At 39.8% G+C, this 12,781-nt stretch overlaps 1 protein-coding gene across 2 annotated transcripts in view; it reads right to left on the bottom strand.

Annotated features, from left to right (window-relative positions):
- Nucleotides 1-12,781, bottom strand: part of LOC112567048 (centrosomal protein of 290 kDa-like) — a 56,022-nt gene that overhangs the window by 2,300 nt on the left and 40,941 nt on the right. For both annotated transcript variants that reach the window (XM_025243539.1, XM_025243540.1), the window contains 11 exons: nucleotides 11,695-11,839; nucleotides 9,323-9,448; nucleotides 8,828-8,971; nucleotides 7,463-7,564; nucleotides 6,931-7,095; nucleotides 3,637-3,759; nucleotides 3,196-3,420; nucleotides 1,922-2,014; nucleotides 1,484-1,560; nucleotides 594-684; nucleotides 143-268 (listed from right to left, as the gene is read on the bottom strand). In XM_025243539.1, the coding sequence (XP_025099324.1) occupies nucleotides 143-268; nucleotides 594-684; nucleotides 1,484-1,560; nucleotides 1,922-2,014; nucleotides 3,196-3,420; nucleotides 3,637-3,759; nucleotides 6,931-7,095; nucleotides 7,463-7,564; nucleotides 8,828-8,971; nucleotides 9,323-9,448; nucleotides 11,695-11,839 (1,417 nt within the window). The remainder of the gene's footprint in view (nucleotides 1-142; nucleotides 269-593; nucleotides 685-1,483; nucleotides 1,561-1,921; nucleotides 2,015-3,195; nucleotides 3,421-3,636; nucleotides 3,760-6,930; nucleotides 7,096-7,462; nucleotides 7,565-8,827; nucleotides 8,972-9,322; nucleotides 9,449-11,694; nucleotides 11,840-12,781) is intronic.

Here is a 12,781-nt window from a genome sequence, read left to right as displayed (position 1 = left end):
CGCCTTGTCTACATAAAATACCTTCAGTATTAAGGTACAAGCTGACTTAAGTCCTTGCCTAGGTAAATACATTTAGGAAGATATATGCTGACTTCTGTCATCGCCAATGCACAATACCTTCAGTAGTAAGATACATGCTCACCCTCTCCACCTCCATCTTCAGTTTATCTCTTTCCAAAGCCATAGATCTGACCTCCAGGCGTGCCTCCACGTTATCACCTACCATCTCCTCATACTTGCGAGCTTTCGAGAGGACATCTCTAGTCACCTGAACGTTACAGAACAGACATCTGTGATCATCTAGAACAGTACAGGATAGACATCTGTGATTACCTAGAATGTTATAGAACAGACATCCCTGGTCACATAGAACAGTACAGAATATCCATTATCTATGATAATCTAAAACATAACAACACAACAGTCTGCCCCCTTTTACAAAAACACAACAGGTGACTCCTTTCTGATTATAACACCACAGAAGGCAGCTCCCTTCTGATAAAAATACAGCAGCTCACTTCTAATAGCACTAACTCAACAGGCTGCTCCCTTATGATGGCAACTACACAACAGGCTGCTTCTTTCCTCCTTACCTGCTCCCCCTTGCTCCCCATCTGCTGTTGAGCCAGCCTCAGGTCAGCTGCTAGCTCCTTCTTCTCATTTTCCAGTCGCTCAATTAACAATCTGCAACAGTATTGCCTTCATTTACTGCTACTTATAAAGAACACGATTCATGGATTCATGACCATTGACAAACACAATCTGGGTCCTGTCACTTAGATAGGACTTGAACCATGCTAATTGGGTCCAGAAACACTATAGTACATGTATATCAGTCAACCATCTGTAACAAGTAATCATTCCACGTAAGACCACTTCACCAGATAAGTCTCTAGCAGCAAACTGGCAGACATTCTTGCACACAGCTATACACATACAATGATAGGGCTACACACAGCTATACACATACAGTGATATGATAGGGCTACACACAGCTATACATACAATGATAGGGCTACACACAGCTATACACATACAATGATAGGGCTACACACAGCTATACACATACAATGATAGGGCTACACACAGCTATACACATACAATGATAGGGCTACACACAGCTATACACATACAATGATAGGGCTACACACAGCTATACACAGAAAGATCTCTGTCCGTATGTCTTTGTCTTAGTTGGACTCGTAGAAGCCTGGTGTCAGAAGACGAGCCAAGAAGTCATGCGGAGGTACAGATAGAAGCGAGTTCAAAGAGGTAGCAAGGACCAGTGCCAGAAACAGCAGAGTACATGTGTTTAGCTATTCCCATACCCTCGTGCAATGCAAAATCAGCTTGAGTCTAATTTAGTGATAAAGTAACTGATTAAAGTTGACAATAAAATGTCTCCTGAAAGAGTTAGAAGCTACAGGTAGCCCAAGTAAAGCCAAGCAGCTTGGGTAGTTAAGTATTTAATATAGTGGCTGACCTCTGTTGCTGGAAGTCATGCATGATGTTGCTATCTGTCATCTGAGAGCCTGCAGGGAAACGCTCCAGCAGAGCCACCTGTTGGCCAAACAGCACAAAGTGAATTGACTCTGGCATAGTAATAATGATAATCAACCAAACATCTGTTTGTACAAACAGATACCCTTGCTTCATGCACCACATTTCCTAAATGACCATGAAAGAATAATATTCTTTGAGACTATTTGTGCTAAAATCATTCTAGACATTGGTGTAATTAACTGTTTCCAACAACAGTTGTACTAAACAAGCCATTTTTCAGTCTGCTAAAATAAAACAGTTGCAGTTCTCATGTGCTGCCCATCGTGCAGACCTCAGCACCTAACAGCGAGGACAGTGACGATAATGGTTTTGGTGATTAAATGATAAAATCACTTACAGCAGCATAATAACAGCTTACTTTTTTCTGCAACTCCTCTCTCTCTTGAATGAGCTCTTGTTCGCGCTCAGCTGAATCTTTTAGTAGAATCCGCATGTCAGCAATCTGCTTGGCCTGCAGACATAGCAGCACATGAGCTACTACTTGTGGAGAAAGCACAGGACAAACATCATGTATGGGGAGATCACAGGACAGACACAAGCTACCCCACTACAGCAGGATGTCACAGGACAGACACAGGACCAGTCAGACAACAGAAAGTACTTCTGCTAAATGTTTCATGCACCTATAAGGAAGCTATTGATAATGTTCACATAAATAAGCTATTTTATAACATTCCTATTGGTGCTGATTTCAAAAATGGTTGAATTTCCTATTTCAAGCTTAAGAAAAAATGACAGAGTTTGGTTCCTTCTTTCAGAAAATAGTGTTTTTATATATATCATCAACGATCCCATCAGTGCTACAATATACAGCTACCTTGTTGTATCATGGACGTATTTTAAAACAACTTTAGGAGTAATGGGGTGTCTACAATCACTTGTTGCCAGAGAAAAGATCCAAAAAATATCTCTCACAGAAAAAAAATCACAAGCAAGCTCTTGAGCTACTCAGAAGTCTAGGTATTTACATTGATCTTCAGTCTGCCAATGATGCAACCTGCCTTGGGAAAAAATCTGCCAGACTGTGTACACAACTGTTCCACAAAATTGGTTTTCAGACTGTCACATTGAAAATATTCTTTGCATCCCTTTTTCCATTCCAATAAATGAGATAGTCGTTAACATGGTCAATCAGCTACACATTACTGCTCCCAGTTAAATCAGCTTCCCATAATTGATGGTTGGGCATGATGAAGTTTTCCAGTTATAAGTCAGGGGAGCTTCCAGGCAGCAGCCTTGTGATCCTAACTCACAAACACTGACCCCAAAGCTACAAGCCTAAGTCCTTATGTGAGGCTTCATACTACAACATGTATCTGGCATCTGCGTATAGTTCTGTGTGTAAACAAATGGAATCTGATGGTAAGTCTGTGAAGCATTAGGCAGATGAGACTGTTGTATGTTTTGATTGCACTTTGTTGTGTTTTAAATGACCTGGTTGTCTAGATGAGTTGACAAATGTGTCTTCGTATTAATGAACATTTACATCTACACACACCGATGTCCACACTTTTATAAATAATAATAATACATGCATAATAATGCAAACATAAACATGCCTTAATCACTCACTCCACCCTTTATTCTACACACACTTTGTGAACACATAAACACCCTTTATTCTACAAATACCCTTTTGTCACTGTCGCTTTCCAGTGTCCTTATTTTCTCTTCATACGTGCGAGTCATCACAGCTGATTTCCAACCCTGCTGGTCAGCCGTTGCTGTGGCTGAAGGGCGTTTGGCTGCCTCAATTTCTAGTTTAGTGCGGGCATCCATCAATTCACGATCATTCTGTTCTACACGCAACTCCAGGCTGCGCAGCTGTATTCGCATTTTTTCATTAGCTTCCCGTTCCTTCAAAAATAAAATGTTTTTTAAAACATAATAAAAGAATCTCAGCCAGTAAAATTCCAGATTAAACAGATGGCCCACTATCAGAAAATGGTTAAAGCACTAAACTGCTAACTAGTACCCATGCCAAATCTGTTTGTTGTCATTTACTTATCCTTAACTTTGCCATCTCCTTGCACATCTGTTGATGGTCATTCACCATTTGATCTATTCTCTTACCTTTGTCAGGTCCTTGCGCATCTGTTCATAGTGGTTCATCAGTTTGGCCGTGCCCTCTTGATTTGAGGTATAGCGGTCACTTAGTGTTGCTCCCATCTGCTGCCGCAATTCTTCCATCTGATTCTGTTGGAGACGTAATTAGTATAAAACCAAGGGAAAACCTGGATGGCAAGTTTCAACTAGCAATAACCATACCTCAAATAAACCTCACTGGAAATGGTAGCACCTCTAAACAAAGGTCAACTGATCGTTCAATAAACAGAAAGTAAGTATACTCAACATTTTAGTTCACCTTTCCTGAAAACACCATATTCCAACAGTTTTCATTCTTTTCTCTTGAGGGATTCTCACTCAGCAGCCAAATAGCGAATTCTCATTACATGCACTCAAATGAACTGTAGAGAGTCGAAGCCACAGATACAAATTGACTCAAAACTCATGTTTTGTCCACACTGTTAAGTAGGTGCTAAGATTGTGATGTCACACTGTGACCAGACTTGTCTAATGGGCAACAACTTGGACCATGTGCTGACTTCTCTTTGTTAGTAAATGTTTCTTAGCGTTCAGTGGTTCTATTCTGTCTGGCACCCTGGGTAGGAGAGTAGAGAGGTATACGTAAATGACATCAAGGGTAGTGGTGGTGTTAACTGGTGTTAATGTATCAGAGTGTAGACAAATCAAGATGGTGGTGTTAACTGGCTTTTGTCTCTTAAAGTACAAACTGTGTTGGCAAGATATACGTGTATATATAAAGACCTTATAGTTATGCTGGCAAGAGAGCGTTAAAGATAAGATAGAACTATGTTACTATGCTACAACTACAAGACTGTGCTGGCAAGATATACATTAAAAATATATTAAAGGAAGTATAGAGGCTAGATAAAGCCACATTACTGTACTAGCAAGATATATATATTAAGACAATACACTTATGTTACTATGCTGGCAAGATGGTTCAGACAGAACTACATTACAATGCTGCCAAGTACACATAACAGTATAAAAGAAAACAGAGAGACTAGACAGAGCCACATTACTGTACTGACAGGAGAGTATATAGACTAGATAAAACTACATTACTGTGTCGGCAAGAAAATATAAAGACAGAGCTCTGTAGGGAGCAAATTGAATCCACTGTTGTTAGCATAAAGGTGGGGGGAGGGGTGTAGACAACATATTTTCTACTTATTTTCTATTCTTATTAAAGTTGGGGTAAAGTCTTGATTAGAGCAATTAGTGTGGGGAAAATCCACCGTGAACTGGGCAAGCTTGCACCCATTTCCCCCTACTGACGCGACAACCGGCAAGCTACCCCATTCAGCACCAGTGTCCAGTCCAGACCAGCGAAAACATCTACGTGAGCGGTCGCGATTCACGTATGGCCAGGGGAGATAGCTGTATACTGGTCTACCCTTATTGTCCAGCTAAAAGCTGGGTATCCCCCAAGGCGACCAACGCCCCTTTAGTGGTGTCTTTGGACCCTTTTTGCATGTCCGGTCACCGGGAGGAAGATACGTTCACCAGAAGCCACAAATGAACCAAGTCTGATACAGAGAAAGAAACATCACTTTTCCGGGTGGCTAGCTAATGAGTGGCCGACAAAAGATCTGTCTTGTAGAGACGCTAAAGGGTCCGCGGGACTTGGAGTATTGTTGTATACGAAGCAGGGACTGGCGAACATTGAAACTGTGAATTGTGAATTCTAACGTGTCAACAGTGAACGTGGAATTATTATTGTGAGAACACTAACAAGAAGAAACACCAGAGACATAAGTTTTAAGATTATGTCAATACTTTATTTAATACAATATTCTCTTATATATGTACTCTTTTGTTTAATTATATTCTTTTAATTTTTACTGAAGTATCTTTACTCAGATCTTTATTGAATGTGTTGTAATTAGGTGTGTGGGTGAATGCTAGATGAGTGCACGCTAGCAAAGTTATCCATTGCGTGCAAGGCCCACATTCAGTCCATTACAAGGGAAGATGCTTTGTTCATCCTGAATACATTGTACAAACATCTGCAAAAGCCAAAGGCTCAGGCACCATGGATTTTAGTCTGCACTCAATACAGTACGGCCATGCTTTTCAGCACAGAAACTGATTTTAATTATGCACAGCAACTGATTTTGTGGATAATGGATTTTTTTTAATTGCAGACAACAGAGAGTTGTTTGTGAACAGTCTTTACTCTGAGATTGTCATTACGGGTCTTCACAAAGTCGCTGTGCAATGTTACTGACAGCTGTATAAGTACTGAAGAGAATAGATGTCTTGTAAAATGTTCACATGATGCTGCATCTTGACTCTTTGCAGGGGCATGAGCAGCGTCAAGGCTACATTTGGTACCAAAGAGAGCTGTACACATTTTACGAAGAGAATAAAGATGTTTGTACAAGGCACACCTGCTGAGATTATTGACTACATCAGATTCCCAGGTACTGTTTTAGACAGCTGACTTCAATGGAATGTGAACACAGAGCAAAGTATTATCGTGAAACATGGCCAGCAAAGAGTCCTCTACACACTAAACAGTTTCTTAGCATAGTGATCCTGAGACACTTCTAGTGGTCATTTATTACTGCTCTTTTTGTTGCTTCCCTTTGTCTGCTGGCTCTGCAGCTTGTCTATCCTTGACAGAAACAGTGAACAGGATTACCTGCCATTGGTAGAAACAATGAATAGCACTGTTTGTACTTGACAGAAAATGATGAACAGAATTGTCTGTACTTGACAGAAACAGTGAACAGCATTATTTGCCATTGATAGAAATGATGAACAGCATGATGACAGAAACTGTAAACAGCAATGTCTGCCTTGGCAGAAACAGTGAACAGCATTGGTCATATATGTTCTAAGATCACTAGTGTCAGAGGGAACTGGCTTCCTTTTGCAATCAGTAAATTGTCAGTTTGTCCATACCTGAACATATCATGGGAGGAGAATTTGTTTTAATGAATTCAAGCTAACATTATGGTATGCCTGTGTCCAAAGGGACATCTGAAATCCTCTTCTCTGATGCACCACTTTGCCTTGGCATGCTGTCCCAAATTCATAGTACCTTTTGGGAATAATAGACAATCATTGCCATTGTCATGCAAAATTGTGAAACAACCTGCAACTTTGTATGATATTTGAAAACAAGGTGGACACTTTTAAAGAAACCGTAAACCCAATAAGGTTTCTTTCAGGTATCAGGTGTATGAACTGCGTCCTGCAGGTTAAGATTTACTAACTGTATGAACTGTGCCCGCACTGCAGCTGTAAAATAAATAAACTGTGCCCTCTGACCTTAAGTCCTTCATTCTCCTTCTTAAGCAGCATCATCTGCTCAGAGCTGACCACACCTGGTGCCTTCTTCAGCTTCTCATTTTCTTGCTGCACTCGCTCCACCACCTTCTTGAGCAGAACAATGGTCTTCTCCAGCTCCCGTGTGCTCTTCCCACTCTCTCCAAACTACAGGCAGATACACAGCACAAGACCTGTAATTATCTACTAAAAGTGCAGATAGAAACACAGCAAGGACTTCGGTTATATCTACTTCTGGCTGCAGATGGAAACATCACATCACAAAGCAGAGAGCTTTTGCCAAGTCCTTTTTACCAAATGCAATGGCGCTCTTTCACAGGACAAGCAAATGAACATATCTGCCTTTGTCAATCATCACTTGTATTGGGGGTGTGTGTGTGTTTATATTTCATTTAGTCCATTAGGTATGGGAGCTCCAAACAAAGAAAATTTTTTCTCTATTTAGTGTACAGAAGTAGAAAATGAAGACAATTATTGTATAAAAAAGTATTGGAGGATCAAAAGCTTTTCTCACCCTTCTAATACTTGATGACTGTGAGCGGGATGAATCCCCTGACAGCTGAGAGTTTTCATACTTCAGAGCCTCCACATACTTCTGAAGATCTTCAATGCGTTCCTGTTTCACAAAAAATATTAATCTTAATTCACACTCCTCCCGGTCTATTTTCTGGGTGATATCAGTTGTCTTTCAACAATTTTTTCTTGCATGAAAAGTTTTTAATTGTGTCTCAGCAAAAAATGTTACAGCTTCATTTACAAGTCTCTTTGAGGGGTGTAACCAATGTGTAATTGTAATGTGGGTGTAACCAAGCTCTGTTTGTTGTTGTAATGTCTAGCTGCTGTGTTTCTGAAAGAAATGTAATATGATTTTTGTTTATCAAACTGTGAGCTGTGTTTGATGCTAGCTTTGTTTTAGACATCTTTTGTTGCGTACTTGGTATTCCTCTACAACATTATTTCAGTACAAACAAATCCCTCCTGTCTATGTACTCTCCTGAGTGTCTGTTTACCAACTTTTCCTGCAATATCACTATGTTTCAAAACAAATTTCTTCCTGTCTATGTACTCTCCTTAGTGTCTGCTTACAGACAAATTCCCTCTTGCTACATGTCATCCTAAACTGTCACAAGCATCTTGGTTTTATTTTTAAATCACTTAGATCTGAATGGGAAATAGAAAAGCTGAGCAGATGGCGATTGATTTGCGTGGGAGTGCATGGGTGTGAATGTAGGTGTGAGCATCTCATGATGGACGCTATTTCTTTGGTGTAATAAGTCATTGAGAGGTCTCATTAGTATAATTAGCAAAAGATTTGGGCTGGAAAAAAGTGATTTTTGCTGCTGTTTTGTGTCTTTGATCAGGAGGAGGAACTTGACACCTTTTCTCAGTGCTACATTTGAAGTCCTGATCCGACTTATTCAATAATTTGTGAAGTCCTGACCAGAGTTGTTAAAAGTGTAAATTATTCACATGAAAATTTGTTGAGATGAGTCTGCATCAGTTTTGTTTTTGGAATCTTTCTTGGTTTGTAAGTTTTGGACTGAATGGGGAATATTACATTAGTAGAATCAGGAAGTTAAATATGAACATTAGATTTTTTTTAAGGATTGGAATTTTCTGACTAGATTTTTTTGGAGCTCCAAACCTGACAGCAGAGGCTTCAAAGAAAACTTCCTACTAAAGTGAACTGTAATGTGAGACTTTTATCATAAAAAGGGAACACTGTTTTTATGTGTCGTAATATATGTTTGTGAATAAGGTTAATCATTTTGTTTGTTGAATGTTTCTTCAATGTTATATTTATTTCTTAAAATACAGACTTTTGCTGCTGATAAAAATCTCATCTGAAAGTAATTGCAGAGTTGAATGTGATGCAAACCTTAAGACGAGGAATGTCCTTGCGGGCTGCTTCAGCCTCAAAGCGAAGTTCCATGTTCTCCTCTGACAATCGCAGCACCTCCCGCTGCAGTTCCTGATTTTTCTCAAATAGTCGTTGATACTCTCTGACATCAACACCTCCCTCCTGCACACAGCATTACACTGACACCTCTAACTGGAACCTATTCATATACATCTAGTTTGCGTACAAACATGCATGATGATAATATACTTTATATCATATGTACCCTATCTGTGCATTTAAACAAATTGTTGTGTTTATTTTAGGTAAATGTAGGTACTTAATATCCACCAAATACCTTGTTTGTGTCATGAAGACTACTCTGAATCTATGCTAATTTGTATAATAAAGACTTCTGAGTCTATGGACACTGTATAATGACTATTTTGGGTCTCTGTATTATTTCTATAAACTATAATGAAGACCATTTCAGGTTTGTGTATAATTTTTATAAGAGTAAACATGATGACAAACCTTTGGTCGTGATGCTAAGGCCTTCTCCAGCTGCTCAAGCTGCTGACGGAGGTGGGTGTTGCGAAGTTGTACCTCCTTAAATGCTGCATCTTGGTTCAACATAGCTTGACGCTTCAGTTCTTGGATCTGCTCAAGAAACAGCAGGACACTGCTATCACAGAAAACTACACTGCAGAAGACATATTCTTTACATCATCTTGACGTTTACTGAACACTGAGGCAACTCAGATAAATATTGACCCCTTAAATGGCAAAGCTTTTAACTTCAGTATCATGAGGATTGAACTGTGATTCTGACAGCATAAACAGCCACTGGATCCTGCTATTCACTGTCTGGATCCTGTTATTCATGGTGTGTGAATCCTGTTATTTGCTGTCTGGATCCCATTATTCACTGGATCCTGATATTCACCGCCTGGATCCTGTTATTCAACATGTCTGGTCCTTTTTCTGAGATGCTGTAGCTTGTTACCACAGAGAATAGTGTGAAGTCTGAATGCATGGATGAAAACAAACCAATCACAACTGAATGCAGACTAAACTGAGGTTCCTCTAACTACTCTTAACCCTCTTAGTATGATGAGCCACATACATGGCTCTGCTTACTAGGGTGTAGCATCATCCAATGAATTGTAATGGATCAACAGGCACATTTGGGGTTTTGTACAACAAGCTATGATGAGTTCACAAATGTAAAGCAAAGAAATCTGTAATGAGCAGAACACCTCCCTTTTTTGGGCCCCAAAAATGCAGAAATCATGTTTTTAAACTAAATGTTCCCTATTTTTTAACAACACCAAGAAAAGATCAGTTTGTGATAACACTTGCAATGTCAGACAATAATTATAAAAAGTACAGGCCTTAGTTTTTATTTCTAGTCATGGGGTAAACAAAATTCTTGCTGAGTGTAACATGATGGCATAAGTCTCTTGACTTGATGACAGCTCGAATGTAGCCATCCCTTGCATCCATCCCCTAGACTGATTGTGATGACTCACTCACTTGTCACAAGCTTTGGACTACCTGAGAGTGGCAAGGTATCTGACTGATGAAGGGCTGAGTGAAAAGCTGCTGGAGTTCTTCATCTGAGAGGTGAGATAGATGGCACTCTCTGCGCTGACCAATAATGATAACTGAAAGATAACAAACAGTAGACAGTAAGGTACATAGAGGTAGGCTTGGTCATTACTGAAGTTCACTCTCTTTGACTCCCTTTGATTTCTGGAATTTCAGGAACCATTGGCAATGAGTCGAAATCCTTCAGCAGAAAGTGGCAATGATGCACAATGAGCCAATGCATTTCCAAATGGTCCTTTCCACAGTTTGGGTCCTTCAGCTGGACCAATGAGTGCTTTGCAGAGCTGGCAGAATGGAAGCTCGTTCAAGTGTAAAGAGAAATGAACGAAGGCAACCAGTGTGAAGCTCTAACAGATGTATTGCCCCACTGCGGTGCCCAGTGTTCACAGCTGTGCTGTCAGCTCCAGCTGCCATCATCTTGTCTGTAATTCCCCCTTCTTCAATTGCACTGTGAATGCTATCAGCAGCAGCAGATCTTGTGCCTGGTTCCAGTATTAAATGGCACAGAGAGAAAGTTCCGGGTTTACCAACCATTACATAGAGTTCTTCAATTATCTTTATGCTACACCACTTGCCTCTCCCTTTCTCTCTCACCAGTGTCATGTCCTTTTTCCAATCAAAAAATATTGCCCTGATTTCCTCTTCATTGTGCTGTGTAATACATACGTGTGTATGACAGCGATAATATTAAACTGATTGTTCGTCAAAGTGCATTGAGCTTGATGCTGGAAGGAAAATGTGCAACAGAATTGCTATTATTATTATTCTAATAAACAGGGCAAAGACACTGTGACAATATATCACAAACAGTTACAAACTGAGAAACTCAAAGACACTGACTACAGCTATACAAAAAGTGACTGAAAGATGCTGAACATTCCTCCAAAACAGTTATATGCAAAGGTGTGGCTGTGTGGATCACAGCATGGTTGTATAGAGGGTCTGGTGTGAATATGTGGGTCTGAACTGTGACTGTACGGGGAGTCTGGTGTGAGCATGTGTGGGTCTGAATTATGATTGTATGGGAAGTCAGGTATGGGGTGTGACTGTTTGAGGGTCTAAAATGATTTTATGTGGATCTGGTGTCACTGTCTGGGTCTGAAATGGTTCTATGTGGATATGATTGTATGGGTCTAAACTGTGATTATATGGGGGTATGGATAGGCAATGGTATTGTTGATTGTTGATATAGAGCTGTATGGTTCTTGGCTGCTTCCTTATAGAGCTGCTTACTAAATGCCTTTTGGGATAAAAAATAAGGTTGCTTCATATCATAACATCTAGTCTCAGCTCACCTCCTCTTGCAGCTTGAAGTTGAGCTGCCTCAAATCCTCTTTGTCATGGTCCAGATGTCGAGGAACAGCCCCTAGAGTTGCAGCTGTAGCTTTGGTGATGACAGACTTCGATTTGGCTTCTAAGGCATCTCTCTCCCGTGTATTTCTGAATGCAGCAGACCACAGTCAATTGTGTTGTAAGACATGGAAATACTTGTTCCAGACAAATGAAAAAACAAGCACTCTGGAAATGCCCCTTTGAAACAGAAATTATTTGCTACAAAAGTAGGTCTCCCTCTAAATAAAGCACACTTGTGGGGCATGAAGTACTGAATACAGCTGCACGTCCTCTATAAATTAAAAATGTCACCTCACTCCCTGATGACTAAAAGATTAGGGGATTAATTTTTCCTTTATCCAAAGGTGTTCTGGAATCTACTATTGCACCAGAGAAAATGACATCCACCTGATACTACATAAAAAGTGTGGGTGACTATGTCAGTGCATGGATGCAATTATATAAGACACTGTGACAAAAGTTCGCCTCTGGCATACAGTCAGACTGAGATTGCTTACATCTTGATTTTTGCTTGTTGAACCTGAAACTACGTTAACGGATGAATAAAAGGTTTCACGAGATACAAATGCTAATACTGGCCTTCTGTATGTTGGTGTTTACATGTGTTGTGTGTTTCAATGCGTGAATTGGGTAACCTCCCCAAAGAAGTAAAAAAGGCAAGTTAAGGGTGGATCACTTTTGACATGTATTCTATTCACATTACAAAGTTTTGAACATTTAGGGTGCACAGAAACTTGTCACCTAACAAAGTTCTACAATTTTCACACAAAATGTATTTGTCAACATATTCCTGCAATCTGAATTTATCCTGATAGGGGTCAGGTACTTTGTCCTGAAATCATGGAAACATTGATCACAGAGATAATCACTTTTGCCTAGTAGACGATGGAAGTGGTGTGTAACAAATGGTTGTCCAAATGCTAATTTTATTAAATATCTGCTAAGAATCTCAGAAATACGAACAGACTGACAGCAATATATACTTTTTTCTTGAAAATGAAAGACTTTGTCTAATCATGATGACTGTTA

This window comes from Pomacea canaliculata, linkage group LG6 (assembly GCF_003073045.1).
Source record: "Pomacea canaliculata isolate SZHN2017 linkage group LG6, ASM307304v1, whole genome shotgun sequence".
Classification (NCBI taxonomy): domain Eukaryota; kingdom Metazoa; phylum Mollusca; class Gastropoda; order Architaenioglossa; family Ampullariidae; genus Pomacea; species Pomacea canaliculata.
Note: the sequence above shows the minus strand (reverse complement) of the source record. Positions and strands in the feature narration are given on the sequence as shown.